General features: G+C 48.6%; 2 protein-coding genes across 4 annotated transcripts in view; one reads left to right on the top strand and one right to left on the bottom strand.

Annotated features, from left to right (window-relative positions):
• Positions 1-11298, bottom strand: part of SEPT11 (septin 11) — a 52683-nt gene that overhangs the window by 8524 nt on the left and 32861 nt on the right. The window contains exons 6-10 of one of the 3 annotated variants that reach the window (XM_017738964.1): positions 10569-10665; positions 9470-9638; positions 6109-6241; positions 5462-5649; positions 696-944 (exon numbers count right to left, since the gene is read on the bottom strand). In XM_017738964.1, coding sequence (XP_017594453.1) covers positions 929-944; positions 5462-5649; positions 6109-6241; positions 9470-9638; positions 10569-10665 — 603 coding nt within the window. In that variant the 3' untranslated portion in view covers positions 696-928. Of the gene's footprint in view, positions 1-695; positions 945-980; positions 1532-5461; positions 5650-6108; positions 6242-9469; positions 9639-10568; positions 10666-11298 lie in introns of those variants that run through there. The other 2 variants (XM_017738966.1, XM_017738965.1) reach the window with 2 other exon arrangements.
• LOC103618968 (nuclear speckle splicing regulatory protein 1-like) lies at positions 3785-5139 on the top strand. Its single transcript, XM_008637443.2, is given in 2 exon segments — positions 3785-4403; positions 4406-5139. Coding segments are annotated over 2 exon segments (819 nt in total). The 5' UTR covers positions 3785-3787; the 3' UTR covers positions 4609-5139.

The raw sequence follows: 11298 nt of genomic DNA, 5'->3' as shown, positions 1-11298 counted from the left end.
TTGCAAATTTAAGTTTGTGCGGGAATGCTCCTGGAAGATCCAAGAGGACGCTGAAGGCTCTATCTCCCCCCTGCTCAGACATTTGATTCCGTAAGGGCTGCTAAGCCTTGCTAAGGTCCCGCCTGTTGGAAACCAGGAAGGATTTTAAGGGAGGTTCCAAAGGTTTGAGGCAAGTAGTGGAGGGAGAGCGGTGCTGGGAATGGTCCTTCCCCGAGGCAGCCGCAGCGTTCAGCTGCAGCTGCTCCGCTGAGCTGGAAGGGAGGAAGGAAAACCAGGCCAGCACAGGCCAGCACACCCAGCCACGGTCAGGGCAGACAGCACAAGACAGGAACTAACACAAATTATCATGCAAATGTCACGGCATGCAAGGTCAGTTACACGTGGTTATCTACACACACACCCCCCTCCCTCTCCCCCGCAGCGGGACTGGGGCTGCTGCAGCACACCGGCTCCTGAAGGAATGCGGGGCAGGCTGAACTCCACCTTTAGCCATGCCCTGGACTGGGCTGGCTGGGACACTCCTGCCACACTCATTCCCTGGGGCTGGTGAATCCAGGGGCTCCCTCAGCACAGGGCTCCTGCAGCCAGCAGCACTGAGGATGCCCGCGCCAGTCAATACCTGAGCTGCTGACATCTAGCTCTGACTCTCAGTTCAAACTGGGGGCCAAAAATAATTTACTGCTGATGGTTTTGGTGAGAAAAATACATGGTATCATCATTATCTCATCCCTCCACCCACCCCTGACCTTCCAATCACATACAGTCCTGTATCCAATCCCTCTTCCTTCTTGTTCCCACTATGTTATTAGATGAGTTAATAGTTATTCATGTTAAAAAATGGAAAAAAAAATATAAAAAGAAAACAGATGGCAGAGACACATTACTGCAAAAGCAGGTGAATGCAGGAACATCCTTGGCTCGACAGGCTTTATGTGAAGCTTGCACTGCAAGTTAAAAAAAAAGAACAAAAAACAAAAAAGTTAGCACTAATTGAACTCAAAATGCAAAAAAAATAAAGAAAGCCAGGAGAGCCGACACCAGCAACCTGCTCTGGTGGGTGGGCATGCAGATGGCTTATGGAATTACAAAGAAATTCAACCTCAAGGCTGGGCTCTACTCCAGCCTATGACAAGCAAAAGTAAAAAGAAAAAACTGGGGGAACAGAACTACTGACCAACCAACCACGTAAGCTGGTCCAGCTTACAGCCTGTCACTGCAGCACTCGGTGGCTTTAGGGTTCATTTGTTCCCAGCTGGGACATGGGTGCAGGTGTCCAGCTTGGGTTACTTCCCATGGGCATCCTTGCAGAAGGTAACTCAGGTATCTCACACCTGGACACCAGGATGTCTCCAAGCACTTCAGCTTTCAGAACCAGGTCAGATCCTTCAGGCATCAACAAACCCCTCTTTCTACAGGGTGTTGGGCCAGGCCCTGACACGGGTGTTGCAGCTCAGGGACTGCTTTGGGACTGAGCATGGCCCCCGATGGCCAGACCAGGCACGTTGGACTGGAAACTTACATGGAAAGGAAACTGAAAAAAAAAAGAAGTTTTACACTTGGCTTTCAGAAGAAGCTTTAAATAAACCAAGACAGAACCCAAACAGATGGTCCCAGCTCCTGGGGGGCTGCGGATGAGCAGCAACACAATGGCACATGTTGAGGCATGTGGCCATCTACCCAGCAGCAGGCAAGCACCAGAAGGCTGCTTGCCGCTCCCACTGGGTCTGTTGCCAGGAGCTCTCTCCAGACTGGTCAGGTTGGAAGCACAGTGCCATCCCAAAACTACAGCAGGGGCTCGGTCAGTGTGCTCAGCCCCACGCTCAGGCGAGTGTGTGAGTCTGCTCTGCAGCCACCCCTTCAGTGCCTGAGGTACACAGGTACAAAGGCGTGCCGTCCCCAAACGCTGCTGCCACCAGGCCAGAGCCACAAACATTTTAGATAAAAAAGAGTGTAAGCTAGAGAATTCCTGGAGGAATAGTCTGGTAATCAGGAGGGCCAAGCTCTCCCTCATGGGAGTCAGGCCAGCAGCAGATTTCACCCTGAGCCTTCCCTCCGGCATGCACAGCACAGTGGAAAGCCTCTGTTGTCCAAATTGGAGAAATCTGATCCCACCTTGAGGAGAAAAAGCATTCCCATGAATGACTTTGTGGGGAGGCTGCAAGGGTTGGCATGGCAAGGATTTCCTCTGGCAACTGCACAAGAAGCACCACAGGCCATGGCAGCAGAGAGAGAGGTGGGAAGCCTTAACTACACAAAACTGCAGCTTCACATTAGAGTGCAAGGAGAAACTTAGAGCCTTTAGAAAACTGAGGCGTGCTACAAGGCAGGAGCATGAGCGTTTCCCTTGAAAGCCTCTGTTAGTAACTCTGACACTAAAGAACAACTGTAGCAGGTACAGCACCTGGTGTGGAGTGACACAAAGGACACACTAAAACACTGGCACGTTCCTCGAGGCTGGATTTCTGTGAATGCAGCAGCAAAGCAGAGCCTGCGTTTGTCACGGTCACTGCAAGCGCCCCTGTCTCACCCTCGATGCTGGAACCAAGTAGGAGCTCACAGTGACTACCCAAAGGGACAAAACTCTTCAGACCATTCTGTACGGCACTGCTCCTACAGCTAAGAGATGAAAAAATCTGACTGCACAGTTCTTAAAAATATTAGGCTACCAACTCTAAGATAAGGAAAAGGGTCTCCAAACTTGCTATTCCTTTTAGGGAGTACATCACCATGTCTGAGTTCTCAGTGAGAGAAGACAAGTGTTCCAGCCTATCGGCAGAAGGGCATTTCAGCATGCCTGGGCACTTGCTGGTTCCAGTGCTCAGCGCACAGGCCAGGTCTGGAAGGATTTCTCCCCGAGCGCAGCATGCAGCACACGGCACTGCACAGATTCCAGGGGGGGCCCCATGGCCACATCCTCAGCCAGCATCGAGCAGCATGGCTCCATAGGAGCTAAATCAATTTACATCAGCCGAGGAACCAGCCCGAGGCCCTCCCCACCTTCCCCGGGCAGAAGCGACCAGTGTCGGGCACCGAACCAGCGGCAGAGACAGGGGCCACGCAGCGAGGGTAAAAGCTGTAAAACCCCAGGACATCTGCAGTACAGCTGCTGCCACACAGCTCAGCCCAGGCTGGAGCTCCCGGGCTAGCACGGGAGACACAAGTGTCTGAGCCACATCCCTACTGGCACTTGGCTCTTCCAGGGGAGACAGCTGGCCATTAATCACTCGGGTTATTCTAAGGAACACCCCCCTTCTCTCTCAGGCAGTGAAAGCAGCGTGGAACCGTCATTTTTGTGTGTGGGTTAACCAAGTGTTTTCCACTGAGATTTGCTGCATCCCCAGCTCGACAGCTTTCCCAGTGGCAGGTACCAACTAAGCACCCTTAGCACAGGTGACCCACAAAGGACTTGCATGAGCACCCTCTTACTAGGAAAAAGCCAGTGGAGGGTAAAGGATTACACTCCTAGGATATGAATACAAAACAGTGTCCTAGGTTACAATATAAGATGTAACCAAAAGTATGTATTCTATTATCATCTTCACCAGCTGTTAAAGCAGGTGGGGCAGTGCTCGTTATCTCCTACCATGACTCATCCCCAATAACTCCCTCCGGGGGCTATCTCTGTTTAATGGGCCGTGAAGGATCCACTGCACAACTCAGAGAATTACATCATCCCATTGTGAGATGCTCCACCCAGGGGGAAGAACCAAGCATTCCCACCTGGATACAATCTGGGGTTTGGAACAGCACAAGCAGCATTACCTACTGGATTCCCAGAGGACAAGACATGGTGGTGCTGGGCAAGCAATATGGGCTTATTATACCCAAAAAGTTGCCACAGAAAAATCTGGTTTCAAAGAAGTTCTCAGTGTTTGCAGATGAGTCAGATGAAGAGCCAGCTGTCAGGGAAAGTCTTCAGAGAGAAGCATTGGAAAAGCAAGCAATGAAACAAACTAAATTGGAGATTCAGAAGGCTTTAGAAGAAGATGCTACGGTGTATGAATATGACAGTATTTACGATGAAATGCAGCAGAAGAAAGCAAGCAGTGCCAAAACGTTAGCTGGAAACAATGACAAAAAGCCCAGATACATCCACAAGATCCTCACAGCAGCCGAGATTAGAAAGAAGCAACAAGAAAGACAAATGGAAAGAAAAATTCAGAAAGAGCATGAAATGGAAGGAGGGGAGTTTGCGCACAAAGAGGCTTTTGTGACTTCAGCGTATAAGAGGAAGCTGCAAGAAAGAGGTCAGGAGGAGGAGAGAGAAAGAAGAGAATCAGCTCTCAAGGCGTACCTGGATGTGACCAAACAGAGGGAACTCAGTGGATTTTACAGACATCTTTTAAATCAGACTGTGGGGGAAGGAGAGATGCCTAAATGCAGCTTCCGTGAAGCCAGGATAAAGGGGAAAAACCTGACAGTCAGGATGAACCCAACAAAAGGAACAAATGCCTGTCGGAAAGACAAAGAGTGAAGCCCTCTAAGAAAAAGAATAATCCAGATGCTGATACCGACCTAGGAACTGATAGTAGTGATGATGACAAGAGGACTGCAGCCACCACCCTGCCTGCCAGGCTGTCAGGTCGTATCCTGACTCTGTCAGGTTAAGCCAGTGTTTCTGTATTATTGCTTTGTTTTATATATACATATATACTAATAAAGAACTGTTATTCCTATTTCTCATATAATTGCCTAAAAGCCCCTTAATTTCAAAATTATAATAATTTGGAGGGAAGGGGGTTACATTTTCCATTCCATTTTCCATTCCTACCTTCCTTAGCAAGCACCTGTCTTTCAAACCAAGACAGATAGTAAAAAACAGTGCCATGATCTTGACTAAAAGGTAAGGGTTTCTTAGCTTATTATGTCAGCTTGACACAACCACAAATGCCATTTAACTGCAGTTATGGTACCATAGTCGTTTGTTTTCCTAAAAAAATACAAAACCAAAGCTTCTTGTCTTTAAAGCAAGCTTCCAAGTAATCACTTTTGGCACTAGCATTCCCCATGTAAAAATAACATGGTGGTTTTGGTTTCTAACTTACTTCTACTTACAACTATAACCTTAAGGAATGGGAGCTGGAGACTACCAGTGAAAGAAAGGACGGGTAGCAACTCCCTTAATAATTCTGGCTCAGGCAAATAAATCTGAATCCAGAACATCCCATAGTTCCAGAAGATGCTGGACAGATCACAAATCAAACCTCCACCATCCAATTGCTCTCCCACACCAGTCAGACTTGAACATAAAACTTGAAGGTACTCTTCCAGAGAAAAATTAAGATCATGTCCCTGGCCCACCCTTTAGAAAAAAAATATTTTATTTGATCAGGCTGAGAAAAGGCCTGTTTCCAGTCTGGTAATGGGGAAAAGCAAATACAGACATGCAGCAAGACAGAAAAAAACCACCTCCCAAAACTTGTAACAAACCCTACAAAGGATGTGGGTGACATCCGCTTACTTTTTCTTGTCCTTGTCTTTCTTGGTTTGTTGAGAACCTGCCTGCTGAGCCTGTGACTGTAATAGCTGAGCTGCTGCCTTCTTCTTTTGAAAGTTGTTCAGCTCTTCCTCAAGTTCCTTCTTTTTGTCTTCCACCTTTTTCTTCTCTTCTTGGTGAGTCCTCTTTAGATGGTCGAACTTTTCATGAAGCTGCCAGGACAGGGACAGTGAGAATTGGATGGGAAAAGAAGAATGCTTCACCCCAGTTTACTGGTAATGATGCCCCAAATGTTCCTGCTGGCCCTGAGGCCTCTCTGTGGTGACTGCACGCCATCAGCCTGTCCCCAGCCTGCCTGACCCGGTGAGAAAAGCCCTGCAGTTAACACTCGCTGGCACACAGAGAGGGGCAATTTCTGTCGCTCTCGGAATCCAACAGGTCTCTGGACACTTCCACAGCCCCACATTCCGTCCCTCACTGTTTGTACCTAGTGGACTCTTACCATGCTCGTGCAAAGCACGGAAATGTGGGCACTGAGGGCTGTACTCTGCTCTGCACCTCTGCAGCAGCACATGCTCCTCCAGGAGGCCTGAGGAACAGCTTCCTGCCCTAACAGGACATTTCCTGTAACAGCCGTGCCCCAAACCCTCACAGAGTTCCAATATACTCACATCCTTCTCTGCTTCCTTTAACTCTGCTTCCTTCTCCTTCACTCGCATGACAAACATCTGCCTCATTTCGTCCTCCTTCTTCTGGAGTTCGCCCAGGAATTCATTCCTCTTTGCTTCATAAGTCTCTTGGAGACTGTTAAAAACACACAAAACCCAGTCAGAGCAGTGTTCCAAGCACAGTCACGAGCTTCCAGCCTTTGGAGACCTTAGCACTTAGGTTGTCTTGCCAGAAAACATGGTCAGAGGCCCCCCGACTACACCAGAGGCACGATCACCTCTGTGAAACCCGTCCCAGATTGCTAGGTGGCAGCAGTGGGAGGCGAATGGAAAAGGAAAAGCCGAGCTCCCTGCTCAGGATCCCGTACATCACTCGGCAGGCAGCATAACTGTCCTCGAAAAGAAGCAGCCACTACCTAAGTGCCTGCAGCAATCCCCGATGCCCACAGGGCTTGTGATCCCTCAGAGTCACACCTCCTCCCTTCTCCCTCTGTTTGTCCCGAGTCTCTTCATTCCAAGTGCAAGATTTGTGCAGCAGACCCAGGGTGAAATCTGCCTCCGTGTAGTTCATTAAGCACGACACTGACACAGAGCAAAATTCATTTTCACTACCCATTGCTAATAGATTCACATCAGGGGCTTGGTTTACATAAAGCCACCCTGAGAATCCTCTCTTTCTCCTTTGGCCTTTCCAAGCGATCAGCAGCCTTTCTCCTCCAAATAACCACATTACTGGATTCCTTCACTCCCCCACTACTCCTTGGCATTCCTTTATTTCCCCAGCACTGAGATAGGCAGCAAAGATTTGAGACATAAAATATGTTGTCCACGTACCTCTGAGATTTTTAAAGCCTCTTAGGAACTCTGGACGTCACATTCCTCTTTTGTTTTATTCCTTAAATGGATTTGGATAGCCTAGCCATAATGATAGTGTGGGAATGATAACTATTTCCCCCAAGAGGCTATTCTGAAAACGCATTTTTTAAATGCAAACTCCACTGAAGTCACACAGACACGTTGCATCCATGTGCCTAAGGAACACATTAACCATTGGGCCAGTGGGACATCCTAATCCCAATAAAGTCAAGCTTTTGCTTTCCCTGGCAGTATTGGGGGTTTTGGTGGCTTTTTTGTTGGTTGGGGATTTTTTCAGGGGATGCAATATTGACCTGGGGAACACAACTTGTCAGATTATGCCAAGTCTGCTAATTAATGGGCACTTCGGTTACTTCCTAAAATACTCTCCAGACAGGATGCCCAGAGCCGTTCTGGCACAGCACTGGCCGCCCTGGAGAAATCACACCATTCCACATGACCACACCAGCTTCCTACACATGGAAGCAAAAATACCGATTCTAAAAATGACAAAAACCCTTTAGTGGGAGAGAAGGCCAAGAGCCATCTTCGGATTCTCAGCTAAATGCAGAACCAGAGCTCTCACAGCAGACTTCAGGAGACTCAGAACAAAATCTCCCTGAAATTCAGCCCTGGATTTAATCCTCTGACTGTGCACAATGAAACAAATTCCTAAGCCCTTCTGAAGCATCTGGCAAAGCACGAGGGCAGGTGAGCCTCTGCTGCTCAGTGAGCACAGTGAATCTGCAGTTAGTGACACGCTGTCCTAGGGAGCAGCAGAGTCTCACGGATCAGATCCTGGATTGCAAACCACTTCTTCCAAAGCTCAGTTCCAAAAACACAATGCCGGGTGATGGGCAAGCAGGAAAAGCCTGGCAGCAGGAGTAAGAGGGGTAGGGGCTTCCTGTTGAATTGTCCAAGGTTCAAAGCTTAATTCTCTGCCGCAGTGACGCTGACTTCCAGAGGAGCCAAGTTCTCAGAGAAACTGGCCCGGCAACTCCCAGGCTGCATGTGAAAAAAACAATTACAGCCCTAAGGAATAACAGTCCAAACCAACTGGGATCCCTGCAGCTTCTCACAGGCAAAGATGACAAGGGAACTGGCTTTTAAGTACACAAACATATGAACCTAAATTACAAGAGTAACTTGATTTCCCAACACGCCCCCACACACTGAAGGATGCCCTGGCAAATAATATTATTTGAAAACCGACTATTCTGAAAAGCTTAACCAGAGCAGCAGAGAATCCAGTCCACAACAGACACAGGACAGCAGAAGGGTCTCTGTGCAGAGGACCCCATTTCATGGAGCTGATGCCTGTTGCGGTCCTGGTGCTCCCTCCTGACCTCCTGCAGCCTGGCCAAGCAAGGTGGGGGTCTCAGACATCACCAGACCCCCTTTTCCACACCTCACACAAGCCCCTACACAGCACCAATGGTTTGCTGGGACCTCCTGCCCTGCTCCCCCTGAGCTGTGCCAAAGGCTCCCTCCTCCTGGCTGAAGCAAGCTGGCTGAGGAGCAGCTGCTCCTGTGACTCCCAGGGGCAGGATGCAGTGAAAACCACCCTTTTGATCCCTGAGCTCAGAGAGAATGTCTCCCTCATTTCAGATATACATCAGCCTTGGCCAAACAGCTTGGGATCATAGGTTTTGTTTGTTTATTGGAGGGAAAAGGCACCCAGAGTGAACTGCTCTGAACTAGCACGTACCAGATGGAGAAATTCTGTACATTTTCATTTCCTTTCTACTTATAGCTTGGTCAAAAGAGGCCTCGTGTACAGGAAGCAATGGAAATTCCTCAGATTCCTCCAAAGGAAGGGCTGAGCCCATCTTAAGCCACTGCTCTCCAGAAAGGAAATCCAATAAAGCTTCACACTTGGGCTTAGTAACAGAACTGGGCTTGACTGATTCCAGCAGAGTTTCTGTGCTGCAGAAGAAGTGCAGCTGCATCAACTCAGCAAGTCAGAAATAAGACCCCAAACCAAAGCCAACCTCTGACACGCACATGTGTTTCAGGGGCAAAGCCCCACTGGTGCACTGAAATTCTGACTGCCTTCCCCAGGGGTAGAGAGGAGCATGGGCTGCTGTAAGGGAGGGGGTGCAATTACTGGGGAAAGGTTGGGGAGGAATGGGAAACAGGAAATGAAAGGAGAAAACAAACACTCCTTCCCAAATTCCCACACAGCTGTTGTCCCTGGCTGACGGCTTGGGCTTCAGACCAATAAAGCTGTCTGAGAGAATGAACTACGTGTTCAGTAATCAGCCAAACCTCAGGCATTAGACCGTGGCACCCTCTTCACAGCTCACCTTGGACCAGCCGTGAAGAACTCTAGGAGGGTCAAAAGAACATCTACCCCAGGATGCCCCCTTTGGAAACTCAGTGCATGGGCCACCTTCCTCTCACACGGACACAGCTGCACTTTTCCTGCCCGGGAATTGCCAGCAGCCCCGAGCAGCAGCAGAGCAAGCTGGTGGCAAAGCACAGCGGTGCCCGAGTTGCACGTCCCGACCTGAAAGGCTTGCTGTCCGGATCCGTGTCCTTGAATCCCATCTCTTCCAGCTTGCAGCGCCTGTACAGCTCGTAGTGCCGGGTGTGCGTCTGCTCTCTCAAGTCCTCCATGTTGACTCGGATCAGCATCTCCCGCAGCTTCACAAAGTCACAGTGGTTTTCGTTTTCAACTGCAAAAACAACAGAATATCCACAGAGAGAACACTAAACCCAGGAGCTGGGCCCCCCCTTTCCCTGGATCTGGGCCCCAGTGTAGCAAGCCTCAGAGTTCTTCAGGCACACAAGCAGAACTCCAAGTCAGCCTGCACCAAAATGCCTTGCTGAACTGGGTCTGAAGCCATCCCACACCAGCATGGGCTTGAGTTCAAGATCTGCACTGGATTTGCAAGATCTGTGTTGCCCATCTGTCACAGAGCTCCCGTCTCGCCACCCATTTTTGCCCAAGCAAGGTGATGATCCATTTGCACACAGGATTTCACTTCCCACTCAAACCCACCCGAAATCCTCGCACTCACAGGGGCTCACACAGGCAAAGTCTAAACTAAATCTCAAACTATCTGGTCCTAGTTTTCTGGGAACAGCAAGAACCCAGCAGGATATAGGTCGAGTCCAAGACTTCCCAAACACACCAACTTCTTTCCTAACTGTTTTTCCCAGTATTATCCTCTGATGTTTACAGCTGAAGTCTCTGAAGCTGCTTCAGGGTCAGCTGGTATTATTTGAGAAGCCAGGAATTTTGCAGAATTGCACTGTGAGTGCTCCCCTGCAGCTTCCTGGGCCATTCTCCAGTGGGATACACAACTGAAGCCACCAGGAGACCATCACCATCTCAATCCTGTACTTCTCAGTGCTGGCTGGAAAGCAAGGATCAGCTCCGTATTTTTGCCAGCTTCAGTAAAGCCTGGGCTGCAAACAGTGCCCGGGCCAAACTCTGCCCTCCTGCAGGAAGGAGCTTTTGGCTCCGTGTCCAGATGTCCATGTTCAGATCTAAGCTGTGCTTTCTCAAGCCAGATTTTGGTAAGGGCCATCTAGAGAACAAAGTATCTTGGATCAGAACGGGACAGGATGAGAAGGCCTTGTTTGTGCCTTTGGTAACGTACCCTGCACGACACCCCAGGGGTACTGCCTGGCTTTTGCCATCTTATTGCCAATCTTCACTTCTTCAGTGCTGCCAACCACGGCAAAAGGAAGGTGAACCTACAAAAGGAAAGGGACAATGAGGTCGGGGATTTCCTTTGCTGTCTTGCCAGGGATTGTTTCCCAAGAAAGCTGTTTACTGTGGCAGCTCTGCTAGATTTAAGTTGTTTAAATGCCTTTGCAATTCGTCTGGTGCTTTGGGAAGAGCAACAGGACAATCTGGATGAGAAACCCAATCAGACTCAGAGCACAAAATTCTGAAGTCCTAAAAATACAGGATATGTACATATTTTCCATTTAATTACAAAGCACTACTGTCTTAAGCACAGAGCAAGTCTTGCAAACTGGAACTTAATGTGAACACTGAGAAAAAAGAACCGTGAAACAAAAAAAAAGAAAATGAAGTACATCCTCTCTAGGAAGGTAGGCTAAAAATTCAGGGGGATTTTGCTGCTACAAAAAGTCCTAAAAATACAGGATATGTACATATTTTCCATTTAATTACAAAGCACTACTGTCTTAAGCACAGAGCAAGTCTTGCAAACTGGAACTTAATGTGAACACTGAGAAAAAAGAACCGTGAAACAAAAAAAAAGAAAATGAAGTACATCCTCTCTAGGAAGGTAGGCTAAAAATTCAGGGGGATTTTGCTGCTACAAAGAACTGCTAATGCTTCCTCTTAAGAAGGGCAAA

Source organism: Corvus brachyrhynchos, unplaced genomic scaffold (genome assembly GCF_000691975.1).
Source record: "Corvus brachyrhynchos isolate BGI_N302 unplaced genomic scaffold, ASM69197v1 scaffold597, whole genome shotgun sequence".
Classification (NCBI taxonomy): domain Eukaryota; kingdom Metazoa; phylum Chordata; class Aves; order Passeriformes; family Corvidae; genus Corvus; species Corvus brachyrhynchos.
This window is presented reverse-complemented; position numbering and strand designations above follow the sequence as displayed.